Source organism: Dama dama, chromosome 33, assembly GCF_033118175.1.
Source record: "Dama dama isolate Ldn47 chromosome 33, ASM3311817v1, whole genome shotgun sequence".
NCBI classification, from domain to species: Eukaryota; Metazoa; Chordata; class Mammalia; order Artiodactyla; family Cervidae; genus Dama; species Dama dama.
The window spans coordinates 39,271,007-39,293,209 of NC_083713.1; the positions used below are offsets into that span (position 1 = coordinate 39,271,007).

At 34.1% G+C, this 22,203-nt stretch overlaps 1 protein-coding gene across 21 annotated transcripts in view; it reads left to right on the forward strand.

Moving 5' to 3' along the window:
- Positions 1 to 22,203, forward strand: part of BAZ2B (bromodomain adjacent to zinc finger domain 2B) — a 313,340-nt gene that overhangs the window by 103,743 nt on the left and 187,394 nt on the right. For 13 of the 21 annotated variants that reach the window (XM_061135317.1, XM_061135329.1, XM_061135327.1 and 10 more), the window contains exon 1: positions 13,993 to 14,298. The exons of 6 other annotated variants lie outside the window; for them this stretch is intronic. In XM_061135317.1, coding sequence (XP_060991300.1) covers positions 14,289 to 14,298 — 10 coding nt within the window. In that variant the 5' untranslated portion in view covers positions 13,993 to 14,288. Of the gene's footprint in view, positions 1 to 13,992; positions 14,299 to 22,203 lie in introns of those variants that run through there. 2 more of the 21 variants (XM_061135320.1, XM_061135326.1) reach the window with 2 other exon arrangements.

Below are 22,203 nucleotides of genomic sequence, written 5' to 3' on the forward strand. Positions count from 1 at the left end.
TTCAGTGCTTTGGTAGATGCTGTATTATACAATCCTACTGATTATCTGGCTTCCCTGGTAGCTCTGCTGGTAAAGAATCTGCCTGCAATGCAGGAGACCCTGGTTCGAGTCCCAGGTTCGGAAAATTTCCTGGAGAAGGGATAGGCTACCCACTCCAGTATTCTTGCCTGGAGAATCCCCAGGGAAAGAGGAGCCTGGCAGGCTACATCCATGGGGTTGCAAAGAGTTGGACATGACTGAGCGATTAAGCACAGCACAGCACTGATTAACTGTTGGTTACTAAAAGGATTTTTCACAATTGCTGGAAAAAGAATTTCCACAATTCATAATCTCTGTGCTCTTTAAGCCAGCATTTCTCTTTGCCTGCTTTTTCAGTAAAGACACTTCTTTTTTGTTTTCTCAAATAGTTCTTAAATCCATCCTTTTTTCTCTATTCATGATGCCGAAATCCTTATGTAGGTTTGCATCATGCCTCACCTGGGCTGTCACAGTAGAATCCTTTACTCGCATCCCACTGTTGTTTGTTGTTCAGTCACTCAGTCGTGTCCAACTCTTTACGACCCCATGGACTGCAGCACACCAGGCTCCTCTGTCCTCCACCGTTTCCTGGAGTTTGCTCAGTTTCGTGTCCATTAAGTTGGTGATGCTATCTAGCCATCTCATCCTCTGCTGCCTCCTTCTCCTTTTGCTTCCAGTCTTTCCCAGCATCTGAGTCTTTGTTAATGAGTCAGCTCTTGGCATCATGGGGCCAAATTGTTGGGGCTTCAGCTTCAGCATCAGTCCTTCCAATGAATATTCAGGACTGATTTCCTTTAGGATTGATGAATTTGATCTTGCTGTCCAAGGGACTCTCAAGAGTCTTCTCCAGTACCACGATTCAAAAGTATCAATTCTTCAGCACTCAGCCTTCTTTATGATCCTACTCTCACATCCATACATGACAACTGGAAAAACCGTATCTTCGACTGTACACAACTATAGTCATTTTGTTGGCAAAATGATGTTTCTGCTTCTTAATATGCTGCCTAGGTTTATCATAGCTTTCCTTCCCAGGAGCAAGCGTCTTTTACGTTCATGGCTCCAGTCACTGTCTCAGTGATTTTGGAGCCCAAGAAAGGAAAATCTGTCACTGCTTCCATTTTTTCCCCCTTCTATTTGCCATGAAGTGATGGGATCAGATGCCATGATCTTAGTTTTTTTAATGCTGAGCTTCAAGCCAGCTTTTTTACTCTTCTCTTTCCTTTCATCTAGAGACTTTTTAGTTGCTCTTCACTTTCTGCCATTAGAGTGGTATCATCTGCATATCTGAGGCACTCTATCAGATCTAATCCCTTGAGTCTATTCATCACCTCAACTGTATAATCATAAAGGATTTTATTTAGGTCATACCTGAATGTCCTAGTGGCTTTCCCAGCTTTCTTCAGTTTAAGCCTGAAGTTTGCAAGCAGTTCATGATCTGAGCCACAGTCAGCTCCAGGTGTTATTTTTACTGAATGTATGTGTGTTAGTCACTTAGTTGTGTCCGACTCTTTGTGACCCCACGGACTGCAGCCCTCCAGGGTCCTCTATCCATGGAATTCTCCAGTCAAGAATACTGGAGTGATAAAAAAAAATAAAAAACATAAATATAAAAAATAAAAATAAAAAAAATTAAAAAAAAAGAATACTGGAGTGAGTAGCCATTCCCTTCTCCAAGATACCTTCCCGACCAAGGGATCGAACCCTGGTCTCCTGCATTGCAGATGAATTCTTTACTGTCTGAGCTGCCAAGGAAGCCAGTCAGTTCCAGGTCTTATTTTTACTGACTGTATAGAGCTTCTCTATCTTTGGCTGCAAAGAACATAATCAGTCTAATTTTGGTATTGAGCATCTGGTGATATTCATGTGTAGAGTCGTCTCTTGGGTTGTTGAAAAAGGGTGTTTGCTATACCAGAGTGTTCTCTCGACAAAACTCTGTTAGCCTTTGCCCTGCTTCATTTTGTACTCCAAGGCCAAACTTGAGTGTTATTCTGGGCATCTTTTGACTTCCTCCTTTTGCATTCCAATCCCCTGTGATGAAAAGGACATCTTTTTTTGGCATTAGTTCTAGAAGGTATTGCAGGTCTTCATAGAACTGGTCAACTTCAGCTTCTTTGGTGTTAATAGTTGAGGCATAGACTTGAATTACTGTGATGTTGAATAGTTTGCCTTAGAAACTAACTGAGATCATTCTTTGGTTTTTGTTTCCAAGTACTGCATTTCAGACTTTTTTGTTGACTATGAGGAGTATTCCATTTCTTCTAAGGGATTCTTGCCCACAGGAGTACATATAATAGTCATCTGAATTAAATTCATCCATTGTCCTCCATTTTAGTTCACTGATTCCTAAAATATCAATGTTCACTCTTGCCATCTCCTGCTTGGCCATGTCCAATTTACACTGATTCATGAATCTAGTGTTCCAGGTTCCTGTACAGTACTGTTCTTTACAGCTTCCCATTAGTACAGAATAAAATTTAATCCCATTTATAGGGCATGTGAAATCTTCCACAATCTGTCTCCTGTCTAAATTTTGCCTAAATTTCCAATACTTAATATTTGGCAACCTTGAAACCATTTATACTTTCTTAAAGCAGGTAGTGTGTGTATAGCCCTTTTGCTTTCTCAATGCTATCATTTCTTTCTGACACAGCCTTCCCTCTGTGAGTAGTCATTCTTAAAAGTTTAGAACAGACATACTGTTCTCCAAGAATACTTTCAAGCTTTTCCTGGCTAAGTGAGGTACAATGATGTACAATTCTGTCAAAGCACTTAAAGCAATTAAGTAAAACTCCACTCTCTATATCCTTTACCTTTATCTATATCTTAAGTGCTTCATAATTTTAATGGATACCCAATAAACATGGAAAATAACTCTAAGTAGTTGAAGACTTTCTGATAAACAGATCTATAGGTTTCCTTCTTTTCCAGTTCAAAGTCTGTTTGGATTATAGATATAAATGTAAAACTTTTAGAAGAAAACATAAGGGAGAATCTGTAAGTTCTACCTTGGTGAAGAATTCTTACACATGACACAAAAAGGACAACCCTTAAAAATTAGTAAATTGGACTTTACAAAAATTAAAACTGTTTAGTTTGCAAAGTACCTGTTATGACAATGAAAAACTAAGATATATACTAAGAGAAAATACTGAAAATCACATATCTGACAAAGGACTCCCATCTAGGTTATATAAAAACTCAAAATTCAACAATAAAAATGCCAACAGTCTAATTAGAAAACTGGGCCAAAGACATGAAGGAAAATTTCACCAAAGAGGGTAACTAGATATCAAATGAGAATATGAAAAGATATTCAACATCATTACCCATCAGAGAAATGCAAAAATGAACTATCGTTAGTCACTTATCAGATCAGCTAAAATAAAGATTAGTGACAATGTCAACCACTGGCAAGAATGTGGAGAAATTGAGCTGTTATTCATTGTCAGGGGAAGTGTAAAATGGTACAACCACTCTGGAAAAGTACTTGGCAATTTCTTTGAAAAAAAATTAAAAACTAAATATATACTTAATACATGACCCAGCAACTGTTCTCCAGAGCATTTATCCCAGCAAAATGACTGTAAATGGTTGTTCACAGAAGCTTTATTTGTAATAGTCCAAATTGGAAACTGTCAAAATGTCTTACACAGTTTGGTGTGTCCATACCGTGGAATACTACTCAGCAATAAAAAAAAAAAATCAACTGTTGACACACAAATCCTAAAGGACGTTAGGTTCAATGAAGAAAAGATCAATCTCAAAAGGCCACTCAATAATTCCATTTATGTAAGACAAAGTTATAGAGATTGAGAACAAATTTGGGGTAACATGGGGTTATCGGTGGTGGGTATGACTGTAAGGGAGTAGCATGAGAAAGATCTTTATGGTGATGGTGTAGGTTTATATCTTGATTGCAGTGCTGGTTTCATGAATTTACACCTGTGATAAGATGAGTTAGAACTATACATACACATTGTAGTAAGTTTCTTGGTTTCAATATTGATTATTTAATTATATAACTTGTAACCGTTAGTGGGACCTGAGTGATGAGTATGTGAGATCTCACTGTACTATTTTGGCAACTTTCTATAAATATATAGTTATTTCAAATTAATAGTTAAAAAGTTATCTTTTTTTCTTCTACTCTTCCACCCATCTCTGAGAAAGAAATTGTTTGTTTTACCTTGCACCCCCATGTTCACTGCTTACCTACAATAGTCAAGACATAGAAGCAACCTAATGTCCACTGACAAATGAATGAATAAGGAAAATGTGTTATATGTTTATAAAATGGAGTATTTTTCAGCCATAAAAGAAGGAAAGCCTGTCCTTTGTAGCAGTGTGGATGGTTTAAGAGTATTATGCTAAATGAAATAAGACAGAGAAAGACAAATACTCTATGATCTCACTTATATATGGGATCTAAAAAAACAAAAACAAAAGTCCAAACTCATAGATACAATACAAAGAATAGATTAGTGGTTGCCAGAGGTGGGAGGTGGGTAAATTGTTGAGGGTTGTAAAAAAGTACAGACTTCCAGTTATAAAGTAAGTCAATCCTGGTAAAAAATAAACATAGAAAAAATGTTTGCTTCCTTACTATGCCTAAGACTTCATTCATGCTTTTTGATATTTATCCTCTTCTGTGTCATCCAGAGACTTGTTTCACTGACCATTCATAAGACATATCCATCTTCTCCTTTCTTGATTGATTGAATTCAGATTGTCCTATCTCAAATAAAATGATAAATAGAGCTAAACAAACCAAGAAAACCTTTACATCACTCAAGTGGTTGTATATTAAAGATACATATCCGTGTTAACATGTGTAGCTCTAGTTTATTTATTTTATTTTGTTGTTCATTCGCTCAGTCATGTCTGACTCTTTGTGACTCCATGGACTGCAGCTTGCCAGGCTTCCCTTCTCTGTCTCCCAGAGTTTGCTCAAACTCATGTCCTTTGAGTCGATGATGCCATGCAACCACCTCGTCCTCTGTTGCCCCCTTCTCCTGCTCTCAGTCTTTCCCAGCATCAGGGTCTTTTCCAATGAGTTGGCTCTTCATTTCATTATAAAAACATTTCATTATAAAAACACACCACCACCTTCTGTATTCTAGAATTTCACTACACAAATGATATTGTAGTTTATACTTTTGTATATACTTTTTTGTATGACTTGTTATGCATATGTATGAGAATTTTTCTGGGTTATATATCTGGAAGTGGAATTGCAATGGCATGGACTACCTATGGCTTTGATTTTATGAAGTATTGCTTAATATTTTTCTATAGTGGTTATATGAGTTAACACTGTAAGTGCATAATAAGTGGATAAGAGATTTCCTTGTCTACACTTTCCCCAGCCTTCAGATTTTCCTTAAGTTTTGCCTTCCCATTCCATCTATGTACATTTCATCTATGTAGAACCTACTTTGAAGTCCAATAGATTTACATCTCTAGTATAATTTTTTTGTTTCTTGTTCTTTGACCAGTCAAGGAGTAAGAAAAGAACTGATTCATCTTATCTTTCATATTCATATTCCATTTTCCATATCTCCCTATTTCTGACTCTACTGCCACAATATTAGTTCAGACCCTTATTCTTGCCTAAACTACTTCAACAGACTGAATATTCTAATATCCATCTTGGAAATCTCTTTCTGCTGCAACTCATCCTACTTAAAACTGCTAGGTCAGTATTTCTAATGCAAGTAGTTTACTACTTTGGCAGTGTTGAATAAATTTAACACTTAAAGTGACATTATAGTTGTTTCTAATAAGGTCTTAGAGTAACTTTTCAGCCACATCTCCCACTATTTACTATATATGCCTTATATACTAGCCAGACTAGATTATTCACTTATTATTGATTAATTCATCAAACCATAGATATTAAAAGCTTTTGTAATGCTATGTTGTTGTTTAGTTGCTAAGTCGTGCTAGACTCTTTTTCAACCCCAGGGACTGTAGCCCATCAGGCTCCTCTGTCCATAGGATTTCCCAGGCAAGAGTACTGGAGTGGGTTGCCATGTCTTTCTCCAGGGTATCTCCCTGGATCAGGAATTGAACACATGTCTTCTGCATTGGCAGGCAGATTCTTTACCTCTGAGCTGCCAGGGAAGCTCTTCGCTACACTTAGGATGTTTTTTTCCCGTAGTTCCTCCACCTGGCCATCTATGCCTTTCAAAAATCCTACATGCTTTTCAAGGCCTACTTAAGATGTTAGATTTCTATGAAGTTTTTCTAGTATCCTCAGTTAATTTTACTCCTATAGTACTATGTTGCTTTTATGGCACATACTGTATTCCATGTATTTGTCTTAGGTTTCCTTTGTGAATAAGTACTTTGTCCATTCACATCTGTATTATCCTTATAGCACTTAACATAATGTCCTGTATAAGGTAGGCAAACAATTAACTGAAATAATTTAATTGAAGGTAGCATAATAGTTAAATCCAAGTTCACCATTTAGACCTATTTGGGAAAAGATCAGTTTTCATCATTAAAAAATGCTGAATTATGTAATTTTATGTAGTATTCTTACTTTAAAACAGTATAGAATAAGCAGTGGGTTTCTATATAGTGATCTTTACAACTTGCCTTGATGAATAGTAAAGTTTATTTGTGAATAACATAATAGTTGTTCAGCTCACTTTTTAGACCCTTAAGTAATTCTCTTAAATCAGTTTTTCAAACTGTACTCTGAGTAATGTGTAAGTTGGTTCTGTTGAGATGTCCTGCCTACTGCTGGGTGCCTCCTCTGCCCCAAGGAAAGTGAAAAAGAAAGTGAAAGTTGCTCAGTCATGTCCGACTCTTTGAGACCCCCATGGACTATACAGTCCATGGAATTCTTCAGGCCAGAATACTGGAGTGGGTAGCCTTTCCCTTCTCCAGGGGATCTTCCCAACCCAGGAGTTGAACCCAGGTCTTCCATATTGCGGGTGGATTCTTTTCAGCTGAGCCACAAGGGGAGCCCAAGAATACCGGAGTGGGTAACCTATCCCTTGTCCAGCGGATCTTCCTAACCCAGGAATTGAAGCGGGGTCTCCTGCATTGCAGGCGGATTCTTTATCAACTGAGCCATCAGGAAATCCTAAGGAGCAGCTCTTTATTTATTTTTTTACTATACAGGGCATCTTCAGGATCTTATTTAAGAAAGGATTTTTTTGCATAAGTATTTTAAAATAATTGCTAGAACTGTATAATACTTCAGTTTTATCCATTTATTTAATGTTTTCCAAGATCTTGCAAAATATATGATTCCTGCCCACTTATTTTTTTGTATTGCTACAAATTTAAAATCTGTAGTCCATGTGAATATGAAACTTCAAATAATTAAGCAAATAGTAGGAAAATGGGCTTTGTACATGACAAATAGTATGTTTTCTGAATATTTTGAATTTTAATACAGATTTTTGATTATTAGAATATCAGAAGTTATTGGAATTGATGTACAAATTGCTAGGTAGGTTAAAGAATTTTCTAGATCATGGCTTCTTAAATTTTAATGTGCAGAAGATTCTGATTCAGTAGGTCTGGACTAGTGCTTGAGATTATTTCTAACAAGTGGTTTCTGTGTTGCTGGTCTGTGAACCACAGTTGGAGTAGCAATAAGCTTGATAACTTTCCAAAGCCTATCACCACATTTTATTAGGATTACATCCTTCGCCTTAGTGAAAGTAGATTTTCAGTATTGGCCATAGACATTTATTTAACTGTTTCTCTACATTTTGATTTATATTTTTCCATTTTTAATATAATTTTTTTTTTTAGGGAAATACTTTGTATGTGGATTAATGACTGTGTAGTCATTTGTAGCTCTGTGACTGTGTAGTTCTTTGTTTAAAATTATCCTTCAGTATTTTTAAGATGGTTAGTCTTGAGAATTACTAGACTGTCAATGGCAACTTTCAGCAAATTTCATAAGGAATATGTGTTTGGTTTACTTTTTTAGTAGAACTGTTATACTTACTAACTTTTGTTATTTTGCAGGATATTGTTTGAGGTTAGATATTGTTATTATAAAAATAAAAATGGAAATAATTTTGTTTGGCTAAAGTGTGTTTTAGCTGGTATAAGTCCTGCTTTAAATTAAAAACTATTATTATCATGAATTAGTAGCAATTATATACCACAGCAGGTTAGGCTGTTAATTTTATCTGTAGTTAACATGAAATGAAAACCTAATTTCTGTAAATGAACAAACAATAGGAGAGAGAGTCATTTAGTTGAATAGCTTGTACTTCAAAATCTGTGAATGAACCTAGGGACATTAATGCTTTTCTTAAGACATATACTGTCAAAATATTTTCATAGTTTTTGGGCTTTTATAGAAAATGTTAGTAACTAAATCATAAATTTAAATTCTAAATTTTAAAGAAAATTCTCAGAATTACATATTTTTGATGAATAGAGATTGGTAATTGACTTTGTAGACTAGAACAGCAGAACGCTTTTGGGGGGAAGGTTACAATTTTTGTCTAAATACATGGTTATTATATTAATCTATTATTTCACTTAAGAGTTGTCAGTAGTAGGAACTGTGGGGAAAACTACATTATTACCAAAGTGACTTTAAAATATATTATTATTTTCTTATTTCTTATTAAGTAAGCTAATAAGTAATATTAAGTAAACTAATATTAGTAAACTAATATTGCTATAAAAGTTTTTATATGGAATGTATGTAAATGATAAAAGTTTTCTTCAGACCTGCTTCAATAATTTTGTATAGAAATAAACCTCCTTTGTTTTTTCTGGTAGCATCCATTGATTCCCCCCACCCCCCTCAAAGAACATTAACAGTGCTGATGGAGGCAGAACAATTGGAATTTACATTAAAAGTAAATGTGATGAGTAAAAAGCAATATGGTATAATATTATAGTCTTAATTTTGCTTTACCAAAGTTCCAAAATCTAAAGGACAGAAATACTGACAAGGTCAAGAAAAATGAAAGCAAGAACAAACGATGCAAAAAGAAAATGACACTGAGGTCTTGGTTTAATACATATGTATTCCAGGTTGATGGTTGATTTCATTAGCAAATCTCATTGTTATGCAATGTCTGTTCTTCTGCAGCAAAATGAATATTGTATTTTTACAGGCTCTGTGTGTATCTATTATGTTACAATGAATGAAAAAAATATATATACCTATTCTTTTACCCTTTCCAGTTTACTCTTTTCAGTTTGTCCTTTAGGAAAAGAAAAAAAATTGAATTATATTCTTCCTTTTGTTGTGAAATGTATTCAAAGCATTTCAGTTTATAATATAGATAAATTTCCTACTTTTGTTCCCTGAAATAAACAATTGTGAGGCAGTTAATAATGTAACCATTTCAATTATCCTATAACTTTTAAAATGAATATATCTTGATTGATTTAAGCTGATAATTAATTATGATGTTAACCATATGCTCTCTAACATATTTTTAATGTTAGGATGGGTTTTCTTATTGCAAAAAAAATACTAAGCAAGTTGTACATATTTTGCCAAATGTACATATTGCTACCTTTGCCAATAGCAAAAAGTACATGTTTAGATTACTATAGTTGGATTTAAATTTTCATAAAATAGGAAATTCAGAAATAACAGATTTCAGTGACTCCACATAGGAAGAGTTCATTTAATCAGGGAAGAGACTGCATGAGTCTTATGCAGTTATGTATTAGAGTTCAAATAGGTACTGGATCAAACTGTACTGGACACAACTGTCATTTAATTTTAGTCATTTTGAGGTTTGACAATGATTTACAAAATCTATTTGGTTTTTAGTAGTGTTCGCAAAAGTTGTCACAACTAAGAATCCATTTTCAAGCTTGAAAATATAACAGCCAAAGTTTTGATATAATATGAGTTGATTGTATATCATTTAGAAATTGCCTGTATAGTAAAAATTGACTCTCTGGCTCACTTGATGCAATCCTAATTAATATCTTCTTTATGTTGGACAAGCATGAGCTGTTACGGATATGTACAGGAGTTTTTAATGTATCAACCTAAGTTAATTTTTACTTAGAATATTTGCATTTTATTGTTAAGAATGGGTAATATAAAATAAGAAATTTTAAAAGTCAGTAAGGGCGATCCGTAAAATAATTGGAGAGTAATACAGAGCTAAATGTTGTGGAGAAAGAAGGTTTTCTGGGCTCAGATAGTTAAGCTCTGTGAGAGGGCCTCCTGAAAGTAATGCGATCTAAGCTCATAGTGTGGTAAGGAAGCAATGGGAAACAACATAAACAAACTGGTAGGTAAGGGCACATACCCTTGGCATCTTTGGAAGACAGAGAAGAGATCAACCCAAAAGTAACGGAATATATTTGCTCCTATTTACCCCAGTGCGTTTTGTATCCTTGTTAAATTTTAATAGTATTCAGTCCAGATATATTGTATATTGAGGTGCTACCACTGCAGAACTTTTGTATAATTTTGTATAATAAAATGGGAAATATGAAATTGCTTTCATATTAATTTTAGTCTTCCCCCACCAATAATAGAAAAAGTAAATGCTGTAAAATTATACAAAGATTCATGCTCTATAATAAATTGAAATTGATGCAGACTAACTGAGAAAGTAGGAATCTAGAAGCTCTAAGTCAGATTTCTGTACCACAGTTACAAACACCAAACTGAGGAGGAATAAAATACGTCAGAGACTGGGGCCCAGGCTCTTGAATTGAGCAGGATCATAGAAGGTCACTAAAGAGGAAGCAAGGAACTGCTTTAAATTAAAAAGAGATCCCTAAGTGTCTAGACCTTTCTGCCAGGGTCTTCTCTTTGATCCAGAACCACCATCATCACTTGCATGTCCATTTTATGTACTCATCCAGCAGATAAATCTGAATTTAGAAAATAAAATATGAATTTGAAATATGAAAACAGACTGTGAATTTAACAAAAGATCTTGGGGATTGTTAGTGTTTTTTTAAAGATTCTACTTAGATAAATAGCAGAAACCTTCCTAGTAAGATGGCACATTTTCTGGGTAACTTTTCATCATGTTATGATTTCAGCTTGCCCTGAAGAAAGGTTGAAAGGAGTGTCATATGAAATTGGTTCAATTTCTGTAAGATGCTCTTGAGAAAATTATTGTTTTGTCCAGTGTTGCATCACTGAAAAGTATGAGGACTTTTCTCTTGATTCTAAGTACTAGGAAAAGCCTTGGTGCTTATTTGTAAAGTGAAGTTTTTGCACAGTGAGAGTTTTATAATTTGATCTTGTTTCCTGCTTTACTTTGATTGCTAGGAAGCTCAGAGCTGAACCACCCACATCTGAGGGTTGTGCAAGACCTTATGACAGGCATTTCTGTGTTCCAGCTTTACTTTGTGTTTTATCCTTCTCGCTTCCCTTTATTCATATTAATTTGTTTTTTGAAAGCATTCTGTTTTATTCATCATATGTCTGTAAGTCATCTTATTTTAGAATAGATAGGATATAAATAATTATGGAAAGCTTCTTTATTGCCAGTAGAATGTAAGCAAGTAAAAGTAGGCGCTCTTGTCCCCTTCCCTGTCTCTCATTTTCATTTTGCGTGAATTTTTTAAGTCATGGAAGACTAATCTCCTTTGTGGTTTCTTAGACCTTCCAGGGGCAAGGGAATCCTTTCTGAAGATTTTTCTCTGTGCAGAGCTACCAGGTGTAGTTCTTTGTGCCAAGTATACTCTACAAAGAGTGCCTGACTGAAAGAACAAGTAGGGTTGAGATATATCTAGAGGGGGAAAAGGTTTCCTTTTCTCACATTAGCTCAGAGGGGGTCTTTTTCTAACACAAAGGGTATCATGTTTGCCCTGGTTTTTGTCCTTGGTCTTTCAACTGAATCATAAACTGTTAACACCAAAATTTCCTGACATTTGATGAAAGGTGCTTTGAATGAAACAAAATTTCAAATTTATTTTCTTTACTTCAGTATTTTAATTTCCTTATCTTTTAAATTTGACCCATTCAGTTCAGTTCAGTCGCTCAGTCGTGTCCGACTCTACGCGACCCCATGAACCATAGCACTCCAGGCCTCCCTGTCCATCACCAACTCCCGGAGTCCACCCAAACCCATGTCCATCGAGTCGGTGATGCCATCCAACCATCTCATCCTCTGTCGTCCCCTCTCTCCTCCCACCCTCAATCTTTCCCAGCATCAGGGTTTTTTCAAATGAGTCAGCTCTTTGCATCAGGTGGCCAAAGTACTGGAGTTTCAGCTTCCACATCAGTCCTTCCAATGAACACTCAGACTGATCTCCTTTAGGATGGACTGGATGGGTCTCCTTGCAGTCCAAGGGACTCTCAAGAGTCTTCTCCAACACCACAGTTCAAAAGCATCAATTCTCAGTGCTTAGTTTTCTTTATAGTCCAACTCTCACATCCATACATGACCACTGGAAAAACCATTGTGGGAAACTAAAATAGTCATGGGTCTTTAAAATAACTGAAAAAATAAGTTTCTAATTTAAAATTTTGTTTCCATATATGAATTACATAGTCAAAGCTACCTATTCAGTAAGAATTATTAATATATCTCAAATTATCTATGAAGGAAATAGTGCTATGTTTTGCATTCCAGGTAGTTAACAGGATATCTGAATTATTTAATTGGACCTAGAAATTCAGCTGTAACTTTTAGCTTCTTAGTCGTGATTTTCTGAAAATCTGCTGTTTGTTTCATGCTTCATCATAGTAAAGATGGTGGTTAGCAACTTGTTTAGTATTAGTTTAGAACTGTTTAGCATTAATGTTGTTCAGTATTAAATATGTACTCCTTTCAAATGATACATATTAAATGTTTGTAATGTGACCTGTTCTTATATTTTATATTATTAGTTTAGTTTTATCTTCTTGGGTGTCTTTTTTTGTTGTCATTGATTTTGTTATCACTTTGTTTTGTTTTCTGTTTGTCAATACATTAAAGTTTTATTTTGCAAATATAATAAATATACACCTGATTTAAGTTATATAATTTAATACCTTGATTATATTACTGTGAAATGGTTGTTAAGGGCTCCTTGCATTAAAATTAAATGATACTGTGTTAATAGTTAGGACACAGATGGAGGGCCTTAGAACAAAGAATTTTAAACATAAATGAAATATTGTAGATTTAAAAAAAAAAACCTCTCCATATTCTTAAATTAGTGAATTGGTTTATCATTTTGATGGATTGTGTGCTTGTTTTATACCTTAGTTAATTTAAGTTAGTCTTCATTTAACTACAGTTAGAAATTTCAAAGAGTGAAAAAGTAATTTGGGGGGGAAAAACTTTCAATTTTTTTAAACAAATTTCAAGCTCACAGCATATATTTTTAAATGCTTACTGGTAAATATTTTAGATTTTGTTTTCTTTTTAAAATATGAGTTTTAAGTGATGCAGGGAATAGCTTCAAGTTATATAAAGTTTCGATTCATATACTGAGATTTTTTCCTTGGACTGCTGCATGAATTATAGTTTTACTTTGCAAGAGCTTGTCTTTAATTATAACTCAGAAACTTTATCTTTTTTGTTGAAAGAGTTGAAATTTAAAAACTTATTCCTTATTTAGCAGGTTTTTAAACACTTAATCCTAGTTTTTTTTGTTTTTTTTTTAAAGAGAAAACCTTGTTAGCTAGCATTGCCTTGTTTTTAAATTTACCTGCCAAGCAGTCATTTTTAAAACCTGCTTAAACAGGTTTGTTTCTCAAGCATTTCTTATTATAACTGTGTGCCTTCGCATGTCAGGAATAAACCCTTCTTTAAAAAAGGAAGAAAGATAGAACCCTTTATGTCTTGACACTAATTAAAATTAAGAAAAGAAAAATTATTTGAGACATTAACCTCACCTGGCTTAGTTTTGTCACGTGAGCTTTCACGCTTACTGGTGATCTAAGTGCTCCACCTGCCTTTCAGTTTGTTTACCAGGAAATCAAGATGTGTAAACTGCAGGAAGTACTATTTGACCCTCTCCGACAGTATCTCATTACAATAATTGCTAATCTCTGAATAAGACAGCCATGTTTTGTGAGTAACTGAGAGAGAGAGGTTGTGTTAGGTAGATTTTAGGTGTTTCAACAAATAAAGCATTGTAAATGCTTGCTTGGATTATGTTTTCATGATAGCTTTTGATAAAAGACATATGGTGACCTTTGGGGTCAGCAAAGCTAGGACACAATAGTAGGTATTCTTTCATGCCTTTTAACTGAAAAATATCACGGCTTGTTGTTTTGGAGTGCTGTCACTGCTCTGAATCGAAAGGATAATGGCTACTTCCTGATTAAATCCACTCTCCACAGTAAGCTGTTAATGTTATACTGTATGTCTTTTTCTCCTGTAAATGCAATAGTATGTGGTGCTTTCTTTACTTTTTATCATTGTCTTTCAGTAGATATATCTGTTGTAAATATATCCTGAAGTTGAAGTTTATAATTACAGTAGAAAGTACTGTTTTAAGTTTGGATAATTTTTTTTTTTTAATGAGAAAGTATTTTTGTTTGGTATTAAATCCAGCCTTCTCATATACTTATTGTAGATTTTGGATAAAGAATTTAGCTTTTAAAAAAGACATTAAAGTGATAAATTATATTAAGCTGTCACTTTCTTGGCACTCTAAGCAAAATTTAAAAAACAACTTATGTAGTAAATCAGATTCAATTTTTTAGGGAATATTTGGATAAACTAATTTATTTTTACTTAATATATTTCATAAATCTATTTAAATATATTGTCAGAACTGTTGATAATTGTTTTAATTATTAAGTTAAATTATTTTAAAATTAATTATGAGATCCTTGTGAGGTAAAAACAATATTAAGTACTCAGAATATAAGAAGGGGAATAACGAGCTGCTTAGTTTTAATCCTAAAGCTGGCAGTCACTCCATCTGTGTTCTTGGGACAATCATTTAAACTGCTTACCTCAGTTTTCTTGTCTACTGCTCATATGTGTGCTAAGTAAAATGTGTTTTTTATTTCTTTATGGTAGTACAAACTGTAAAGAAAATGATTATTCATAAGATTTTAAAAAACAGACAACTGACTCTGAGTATATAGTAGGAAAATAGTACACAAGGAAATATAGAAAAATTATTTCTATTGTAAAATAGTGGAGAGTAAACCTTAAAATAAATACCAGGTAATTAATTGTCTTTTTAATTTCAACAAAATTATTATTTTTGCTAAATCCATAATATGACATTACCAGAGGATTCTACATATTGTTGGATACATGGCTGAAATGAGAAATGGAAAGCCTGGAGGTGATTTAGTGAAGAGTCACAAATACACTTAATTATTTATCTTTTTTCTTTCAAGTGTTATTTCTGGAAATGAGATTATTCAGAGTAGAGGGAACAAAGTGTATATACATTATAGGCCTGTAAGTATATAGTTCATCTAAATAGTAAGATGTTTTATTTTTAAACTTTATTATTAGGTATCCTGATTGTATAAAAAATACTATGAAATTGTTAAACATTGAAGGCAACTATTGAAGATGGTCATAGAACCTAACATTCAGAACTAGTTTTAAAATATTCTGAGATAATGTAACTAAGTTTTGTTGAGAGAATTAAGGTAACTTCTTTTGCAAAATGCTTATCACATATTTTAACCTGGTGATTTATGTTATTGGTGCATTATAAGGAGATTCTAAAGATTATATTTAATGACTATTCTGGCTTAGTCAAGTTATTGAAGTAGGACTTATAGGAATGCATCTATTTAATTTGTAATAACAAATAATAGATGTCACTTATTGAATGCCTAATATGTGCAAACTACTGGACTAATTTATGGTAGGAAAGGCAAACTTTTACCTTTACCCTCTTAGACTTCTATTTTGCTGGGCCTGAGTATTAAATTGGTGTGAGATAAATCAACAGGAGAAAAAAGCTTATATATTTATAATACAAATTTTATGTGAGATGAGAGTCTGCAAAAGGAATGAAGACCAAGGAAATGGTGAAATCTTCTGGTTTTATGTTAAGTTGAACAAAGAGAGGCAGTTGTGGGAAAGTGACTAAACTATGTGGGGAGACTAAAGGAAGATAAGAATTATTTTAACAAGGTCTGTTTGTTGAGAATTCTCTCAGTCTCAACTTTTCACCCTTGATGGTGAGTGTTATTTTCCTTCTGGTATAGGAAGGACATCTTTCATATAGTACTTTCATTTCCTGCTTTTAAGAAAAAGAAGGAAGGTCAGAGTGTTTTTCTGTATTTGCTAGTTTTTCAAGTGCCTTAACTCAAACAGTCAAAATGCCAGAGCAGCGGATTCTGCAGAAGCGTATTCTGAATTCTATTATCAAATTATTTTACAGTCAAGATAATTGCATGAGGTATAGGTACCATCATTATTCTCATTTTTACTGATAAGGAAACAGTTTTAGAGAATTTAAATGATTTCATCAATGTCTTTTAGCTAATAAGTGCCAGAGCAAGACCAGAAAATCTAACAGAATCCATACAGAACTCAGTCTTCAGTGTCATGCCTTTAAGCATTGAGTTTATATTTCGCACATAATAAAGGTGCTAAAGACTTTGATTTAGACAAGTTTTTTTTCATCAATTTATCAAATGTTAAAATCCTTACTGTCAGGCACTATAAGGAAATTCTCTGACAGTAATGGAAAGCAAGATAAATCCCTGTTTCAAGAAACTTCCCCTGGAGAAGGCAATGGCAACCCACTCCAGTATTCTTGCCTGGAGAATCCTCTTGGCAGAGGAGCCTGGTGGGCTACAGTCCACGGGGTTGCAGAGAGTCGGACACAACTGAGCGACTTCACTTTCTTTTCTTTCAAGAAACTTACAGTTTAGTTGAGTTGAAGGGGCAAAAATATAACAGGCTATTACAATACAATGTGATAATTGATATAATAGAAATAAATTCAGGATACTAAAGGTGGCATAAAGAAATATCTAATGTTTCCTTCTATTTATATATTTAATATATATTTTGGGGTGCTGTTCTAGGGATATAAATGTAAATAAAACTTGCAAAAGTCTGTGCTCTTGGGGAACGTGTATTGGAGGGTGGAGTCAACAGGAAGCATAATAAATAAGTATATAGCATGTTTGAAAGTGACAAGTGTTATGGAGGAAAGAAAAAGTAAGTAAGAAAAAGGGTAAGAATGCTGTGGTGGTGATGGGTAGGGTGGTGTTTGAGCAAAGATCAAGGTAGTTAATTACACAGATATCTTAAGAGCCTTCCAAGTATAGGGCTCAAGGCAAAAGCATGCCTGGTGTGTTCAGAGTAATGAACAAAGCCCAGTGTGACTGAAGCAGAGTGAGCTACAAACCAGAGTAGGCGGATATGACAGAGATAATTGGGGCTTTACAGAGCACCATAGGAACTTTAAAGAGCCACTGCAGGGCTTTCAGTAAATCTGGCTTATATTTTTAAAGGGTCACTCCAGTTGCTATGTTGAGAATGGACTATAGGGAGGCACTGACCACCAGCTAGAAGGCTCTTAGAGTAATCTGATTTAAAGTAGTGGCTTACATAAGACTGGTAGTAGTTAAATTCTAGATGTTTTTAAGGTACACTGAAAAGGTTTTCTGATGGATTGTTTGTGGAATATGAGGAAAAGAGAAGCCAAGGTTTTTTGCTGAGCAGCTAGAAGAGTGGTGTTGCCATCAACTGTGAGATGGGGGTGGTTTTCACAGGGAGCAAGTTTGTGATGCAGTGGAAGATCAGGAATTTGGTTTTAGACATGGTAGATATTACATGTTTAATAGATAAATGCCAGTGGAGATTGTGGAAAGATTTTCCTAAGGAGTTATCATCTAAATTGAGGCTAAAGAATGAATTGATGGTGATTTATGATGAACTTTGAGAGCATTCTTTATACACTTAAATGAATCTTGGCTTTTTCTACTTTACATATTTACAAACTGGAGTAACATCTGAAGAGTAATAACATTTAAAAAGAACAAAATTGTTTATCTTAGCAAAATTATTTTAAGTAGTTAAGTTCTCAGAATATTTCAGTAGCTGCTATATTCGGTCGTACTGGGTGCTTTTACATATATTGATATATTGATTCTCACCATTGTGCTGTAAGGTAAATTTTATTTCCATTTTACATTTGGAGAAACTGAGTCTTAAGGAGATTGAAATGGCCTAAGGTCACCGATACCTTTAATATTAGGTGATGCATCTGGATTCAAATGTAGGTCTTTAGATTGTATTTCCCATGCTTCTTATTTTTAAGTTAAAAATATGTATCTTTACTTTGCAAATTTTTAAACATTTGATTAAGGTCTCAAAGAGTTGTCTTTAAAGCATGAGCTATTTTGTATTGTAGCATGATGATACTCTTGAGACATGGGGTTTGTAGATTCTTGGTCATGGAGTCAAAATCAGTTGTCGGTCTTTTTTGAATTCTTATACAGCTTTCAGTACGCTATTACAGATATTGTCTCCATTCCTAGCCTGTATTCCTATGTGCAGTGCTTATTATGTGCTTAGAAATTTACAGCTGCTATCATCATCATCTTTATCCCTCTTTCTAGTATGCTGTGACCTTGGGAATCTCAAGCCATGCCTGTATCATCATTTGTAAATTATAAAACCTCAGAGATTAAGGGTACATTGTTGTGGTTGTTCAGTCGTGTCCGACTCTTTGAAACACCATGGACTGCAGCGTGCCAGGCTTCACTGTCCTTCACTATCTCCCAGAGTTTGCTCAAACTCATATCCATTGAGTCAGTGATGCCATCCAACTATCTCATCCTCTGTCATCCCCTTCTCCTCCTGCCTTCAATCTTTCCCAGTTTCAGAGTCTTTTCTAATGAATTGGCTCTTTACATCAGGTGGCCAAAGTATTGGACCTATTGGGTATTGGAGTGAGGGTATGAGAACTATGAAATTAATGAAGAATGAGTTTTAACTTATGTATTTTGTCTAATGGAAAAAATCTTTGTTTCCCTCTCTTTATTGACTTTTCTGGGGAATTGAATTTGATAAATAACTGTCATTTCTAACTGGAAAAGCAATATTCTCTGAGATGCCAATGAGTATTTTCACTGTAAAAGTGAACATCAGTTGTTCTACTTTGATAGTGAATAGAAATATAATTGTTCATTGAAACAGATTCACTTAAGGTAATAATGCCATAATTTAAAAATGTAAACCTTTTGCCTTTAGATCAAAATATAGGCTATTTCTTAAATTTTATGTGAGCTAACACTGTTTATATTTACAATACATTTTTAAAGGCATACTTAAGAGCAAATCATCCAGATATTCTACAGGAAAGAAACATTTTAGCAAACACATGGTACATATTTTTTATAAGTACCAATTAAGAAAAGAAAACCCTGCTGTGGATTAAAATAGCCTGTAAGTCTCAAAGGTCATTTTAAACATATACTAAGGACATAGGTAGAAAATTCACCTAGACTTTGTATTTATATTCTGTAAATATGTAATTTTATTCTAAGTGTGCTATGTATTTCTCCAGGTTTTATGCTACTTTCCAAAGGAGTACCATATATATATTCATTCTTCCTATTCCTTTCTCTAAAGTCTTCCTTCTCTTTCGTCATTATACCTCAAATTCTTACGTTTAAGTTATTTTAAAATCACTGTATTCATTAAATGAGATTTTTAAGTAAACAAAATTTTGGTTAGCCCCCAAATACCTTTTTTGTTATTATTATCTGTATAATTTCATATTTTATTTACTTCTGTTCAGGATTACATGTATATATCCTGTACATTTCTACTTAGACATAAATGTATTTGTATAGATGTTAGATGTATATTCCTCACATTTTTAATCTTATTTTTTGTTTTGGATAGTATCTTTAATTTATTTGGAGAAAAAGAAAAATGATTGGTCAAATAGAAATAGAATATTATGTTAAAAGTATCCTGCTGATCCTCTATGACCCACCTCCCAGAGTAATGGAAATAAAAGCAAAAATAAAGAAATGGTACTTAATTAAACTTAAAAGCTTTTGCACAATGAAGGAAACTATAAGCAAGGTGAAAAGACAGCCTTCAGAATGGGAGAAAATAATAGCAAATGAAGCAACTGACAAAGAATTAATCTCAAAAATATATAAGCAGCTCCTGCAGCTCAATTCCAGAAAAATAAGCGACCCAATGAAAAAGTGGGCCAAAGAACTAAACAGACATTCCTCCAAAGAAGACATACAGGTGGTTAAGAACACGAAAAGATGCTCAGCATCACTCATTATCAGAGAAATGCAAATCAAAACCACAATGAGGTACCATCTCATGCCAGTCAGAATGGCTGCTATCAAAAAGTCTACAAACAATAAATGCTGGAGAGGTTGCGGAGAAAAAGTAACCCTCTTACACTGTTGGTGGGAATGCAAACTAGTAGAGCCACTATGGAGGACCGCATGGAGATTCCTTAAAAAACTGGAAATAGAACTGCCATATGACCCAGCAATCTCACTGCTGGGCATACACACCAAAGAAACCAGAATTGAAAGAGACACGTGTACCCCAGTGTTCATCCCAGTACTGTTTATAATAGCCAGGACGTGGAAGCAACCTAGATGTCCATCAGCAGAGTAATGGATAAGAAAGCTGTGGTACATATACACAGTGGAATATTACTCATCTATTAAAAAGAATGCATTTTGAATCAGCTCTAATAAGGTGGATGAAACTGGAGCCTATTATACAGAGCAAAGAAAGTCAGAAAGAAAAACACCAATACAGTATATTAACACATATATATGGAATTTAGAAAGATGGTAACAATGACCCTATATTCGAGACAGCAAAAGAGACACAGCAAAAAAGAACAGACTTTTGGACTCTGTGGGAGAAAGCAAGGGGGGGATGATTTGAGAGAATAGCACTGAAACATGTATATTATCATATGTGAAATAGATCGCCAGTCCAGGTTCGATGCATGATACAGGGTGCTCAGGGCTGGTGCACTGGGATGACCCTGAGGGATGGGATGGGAGGGAGGTGGGAGAGGAGTTCAGGATGGGGAACACATGTACACCCATGGCTCATTCATGTCAATGTACATCAAAAACCACCACAATATTGTAAGGTAATTAGCCTTCAATTAAATACATTTTTTAAAAAAGTATCCTGCTTCCTATTTTTAATAGTTATAAAACTAAGACTATTACATCCTTGATTAATTGTAGTGCTCAGAGAATGAATATTTGGATTAAATTTTCCCTGGAATGCTTTCCTCTTAACTATTGTTATTGAAATTTTTGCATAATGTATATGTGCAAGTGTTATTTTTTGATGATTTGAAGATAACAGAGAGATTTTGGGTTCTGATTTGACAATTTCAGCTACTCCTAATCTCATTGGGGAAAATAAAGTGCAGGCATTAAATATGAGTCTTGATAATTTGAGCAATGACTCTTGTTTTGTAAACAAAGCATAATCAAATATTAAATCTGTAATATTAATTTTAAAACACCAGAGATTGTTTTAAAAAGCAGAATGAAATTAATTGCTAAATGAGTGATATAAACAAATAAAATATACTATGAGTTGGAAATTAGAGAAGATTATAGAATGACCAGAGAAGGCACCTTTAAGGAAAAGGGCCCTAAGCTTCAGACATTGAAGAAGGCCTTCAAACATTAATTGTGAAAACATTTTTATTGTGATATAATTTATACACTGTGCAGTTCACCCATGTAAAGTATACAATCCAATAGTTTTGAGTAAATTACTTTATTACTTTTTTAAGTGGTGGTAAAAAATATACCATAGAGTTGCAATTTTAATCCCTTTTATGTATATAATTTGTTGTCATTGATTACATTCAAAATGTGCAAACATCACCACTGTCTATTTTTAACACTTTTTCATAGCTCTAAACAGAAAGTATGTAACTGTTAAACACTAAATCTCCATTTACCCCTGATCACTCTCCCTGGTAAAGTTGAATCTACTTTCTCTCTTGATTTTCCTATTATAGGTATTTCATATAGGTGAAATCACGTATTTTTCCTTTTCTGTCACAGTTTTTTCACTCACTGTAATGTTTTCAAGGTTCGTCCATGTTATGGCATGTGTCACGACTCCATTGCTCTTTAATACTCAGTCTCATATTATATGTAAATGACTATTTAATATTATTTATATAATATGCATACTATATATATGTTGTCCATTCATCTTTTGATTTTTAAGTCTCTTCTTTGATTTTTTTTCTTTTTTGGTATATATGTGCCTTGGAGAAGAATTTCTAGTTCATGTGGTA